Source organism: Oenanthe melanoleuca, unplaced genomic scaffold (assembly GCF_029582105.1).
Source record: "Oenanthe melanoleuca isolate GR-GAL-2019-014 unplaced genomic scaffold, OMel1.0 S001, whole genome shotgun sequence".
Taxonomy (NCBI): Eukaryota; Metazoa; Chordata; class Aves; order Passeriformes; family Muscicapidae; genus Oenanthe; species Oenanthe melanoleuca.
This window is the reverse complement of record NW_026612650.1, coordinates 6,938,143-6,941,457: the sequence shown is the minus strand read 5'-3', so window position 1 is coordinate 6,941,457 and position 3,315 is coordinate 6,938,143. Positions and strand designations below refer to the sequence as shown.

At 57.5% G+C, this 3,315-nt stretch overlaps 1 protein-coding gene across 1 annotated transcript; it reads right to left on the bottom strand.

Annotated features, from left to right (window-relative positions):
- Positions 1 to 697: 697 nt before the first annotated feature.
- Positions 698 to 1,688, bottom strand: LOC130266150 (olfactory receptor 14A16-like). Its single transcript, XM_056515492.1, has one exon. The coding sequence runs from the start codon at positions 1,660 to 1,662 to the stop codon at positions 730 to 732; it is 933 nt and encodes a 310-aa protein (XP_056371467.1). The 5' UTR covers positions 1,663 to 1,688; the 3' UTR covers positions 698 to 729.
- Positions 1,689 to 3,315: the final 1,627 nt, after the last annotated feature.

Here is a 3,315-nt window from a genome sequence, read left to right as displayed (position 1 = left end):
CTGCTGCTCCTTGCCAGGGTCTCCCCCTTGCAGGGCCCTTGCAGAGCACCAGCCATGCTGTTTGCCCCCAGCCTGCCCACGGCCAGCCTGGGGCTGCTCACGGGGGTTTTCTCTGCTCAGCATTGGCCTGGCCAAGTGTTGTGGAGAGAGCCTGACCAAGGAGCCTGGAGCCCCCAGGCCCTGGCCTGAGGCGTCAGCGCTGCCCCAGCAGTGCCCATGGCCTGTCCCTGCTGCAGCCCCGGCACTGCCACCCCCAGGGCTGTGCCCGGCCCCGAGAGCACTCAGGCCCTGCAGCAACACGAGGGGCAGGAGGGCAGCGGGGCAGTGGCACGGGAGCAGCACTGGCAACACCAAGTGCTGCTGCTGCTGCTGCTGCTGCTGCTGCTGCTGCTTCTGGGCACAGCTGCTGTGCCAGCACTGATCTGCCCCAGCCCTGCACACAGACATTGCTGCTGCAGCTCCAGAGTAGTGAACAAAAGGGGCATCTCTGGAGAAATCTTTGCTGAGAGAGATCCTTCAGTTTGTTTAAAGCCATGAAGAGTGCAGCCCTTCATTGACGCATTTTGTGGCCACAGGGAAGATGGAGAAACACAATGAACTACAGAAGAGACAGTGGCTTGTTTAATGGGCAATATGATAAAACTAAAAGGAAAAAAAACCCCACAACCAAACCAAGATGTATCAAAGATTACTTTTATTACAAGTGATTTTCAGAAATTAGCCAGCAGTTTAATGTTCCTGAAAGCATCCTGTCATCAGTGTCCACACTGCAGCTTTGAGCTCCTGGTTCCTCAGGCTGTAGATGAAGGGGTTCAGGGCTGGAGGCACCACTGAGTACAGAACTGACAGGGACAGATCCAGGGATGGGGAGGAGATGGAGGAGGGCTTCAGGTAGGAAAATGTGCCAGAGCTAATAAACAGGGAGACCACAGCCAGGTGAGGGAGGCAGGTGGAAAAGGCTTTGTGCCGTCCCTGCTCAGAGGGGATTCTCAGCACAACCCTGAAGATCTGCACATAGGAGAAAACAATGAACACAAAACAGCCAAATCCTAAACAGGAACCAACAGCGAGGAGTCTAAGTTCCCTGAGGTAGGATTTGGAGCAGGAGAGCTTGAGGATGTGTGGGATTTCACAGAAGAACTGGCCCAGGGCATTGCCATGGCACAGAGGCAGGGAAAATGTGTTGGCTGTGTGCAGCAGAGAATAGAGAAAGCCACTGGCCCAGGCAGCTGCTGCCATGTGGGCACAAGCCAAGCAGCCCATTAGGGTCCCGTAGTGCAGGGGTTTGCAGATGGACACGTAGCGGTCGTAGCACATGATGGTCAGGAGGGAATACTCTGTTCCTATGAAGAATATAAAGAAGAACACCTGTGCAGCACATCCTGTGTAGGAGATGTTCCTGGTGTCCCAGAGGGAATTGTGCATGGCTTTGGGCACAGTGGTGCAGATGCAGCCCAGGTCAGTGAGGGCCAGGTTGAGCAGGAAGAAGAACATGGGGGTGTGCAGGTGGTGGCCGCAGGCTACGGCGCTGATGATGAGGCCGTTGCCCAGGAGGGCAGCCAGGGAGATGCCCAGGAAGAGGCAGAAGTGCAGGAGCTGCAGCTGCCGAGTGTCTGCCAATGGCAGCAGGAGGAAGTGGCTGATGGAGCTGCTGTTGGACATTTCTTCACTCTGGCCATGGAGTCCTGTTGAAGGAGGAGAGAATGGCAAGACAGGGCAGACTTTCCTGAGCAATGTCCAAGCCCCTTCTCCCCGCCCTGCCCATGCTGGTCTGTGCCACCCTATTTTCCTTTTTTCAGAGCCCTTCCTTCATCCCCGTGCCTGCAGCTCTGCTGGTTTCTGGCCCCATGGCCATGATGGGCAGGGCTCTGCTCATGGACAGAGAGGAATCAGCTCTGCTCTTCAGCAGTGAGGTCATTGGAATAGGGATAAGGGCTCTGAAGTCCTGGGACTGGATTTCATCAGACCAAACTGCTGCTGATGCAGAGGAGCTTGGCAGCATCTCTCTTGCGAGCTCTCTTGGCAGCGTGACCCAGGGAATGGTGATGGGAAAATGCAACTTGAGAGGGTTTCCTGATGTGCTCAGTGAGATCAGAGAGAACTGTGCAATGCAAGAGCATTGGCTGTAACTCAGTGAAGGCTGAGGGGAGCTGCTCTCTCACTCCATCTGTCCCCAGCTGTCCTTTCTGAGATCGAGGGCAGTCACTGTGTTCCCCTCAAATCATCCTGACACAGCTGAGAGCAGAGGGACCCACAGCAGAGCAACCCTGCTCAGCCTTTCTGAGACTCCTACAGGCCAAGGATACTCCTGTCCCCCAGTGTCCCCTGGAGACACCTTCCAGCCCGGACGGATCCCAAGGACACACCAAGGGTCCTGTCCATGGAACTGCTTGAGGAGAATCAGCTCATTCACAGTCTCCCAGCCTGACCTGCCCAGATCTCCTGGGGCACAGGGAGCTGGGACACCCATTGCTGTGCTCAGCCTGCACAGGAGAAGCCCTGAGCCTGCAGCTGAACTGCCATTCCCAGAGAGCCTGTCAGCAATCCAGGAGCACCTGGGCAAGGCAAGGAGAGAGAGAGCCAGCCCTGAGGAAAAGCCTTTCCCTGGCCAGCCCTGCACAGCCCCTCCCAGACAGCACCAGGGCAGGACAGTGGCCCTCAGGCCCTGGTCAGCAGGGAATGGCACATGGCAGGAGAGATGCCCTTCATGTCTGGTGCTGCTCTGCCAGCCCAGGAGGGCACTGAGGGCCCCGAGCCCCTGGCTGAGGGCTGTGCTGGCTGGGAGGGGACACCAGAGCTGTGCTGCTCAGGGCAGTGTGTCCCCTGCAGGGCAGGGCTGGCAGGTGCCACATCTGCCCTGCAGCAGGGCTTCCCTCAGCACTGCCTCCCTCCCTCCCTGCCCATGGCTCTGCTGCTGGAGCTGTCCCAGCCCGAGCTGCTCCTGTGGCCCTGGGCTCCTTCCCTGCCAGAGCTGCCAGAGCCCAGTCCAGCCCAGCCCCTGGGCCAGCTCTGCCCTACAGCTGCTCGGGGCTTCAGGGATTAAAGAACAGCTCACCCAGGCCTGGGCACACTGGAAAGGTGATGCTGGATGGATCTGGAGGCTGGGGAGGTGGAGGCACCTGCTGAGGTTCCCAGGAAAACTCAGTGTAAATGCTTAAGACCCTCAGCCCCTTCTCTACCCTGCAGAGCTGAGTTTCCATTGCCACCAAGCTGAGCCAGGGAAAAGTGGGAGCACAGGTTCAGGAAAGAAGACACTCAAGAATGAAAATTCCTACCCTGAATAAGCTCGTGAGAAGTCCCCTCAGAAATGACCTG

Bases quoted from the DNA above. Each gene is read 5' to 3' on its own strand.
- LOC130266150 (XM_056515492.1), bottom strand. From the start codon at position 1,662: ATGTCCAACAGCAGCTCCATCAGCCACTTCCTCCTGCTGCCATTGGCA.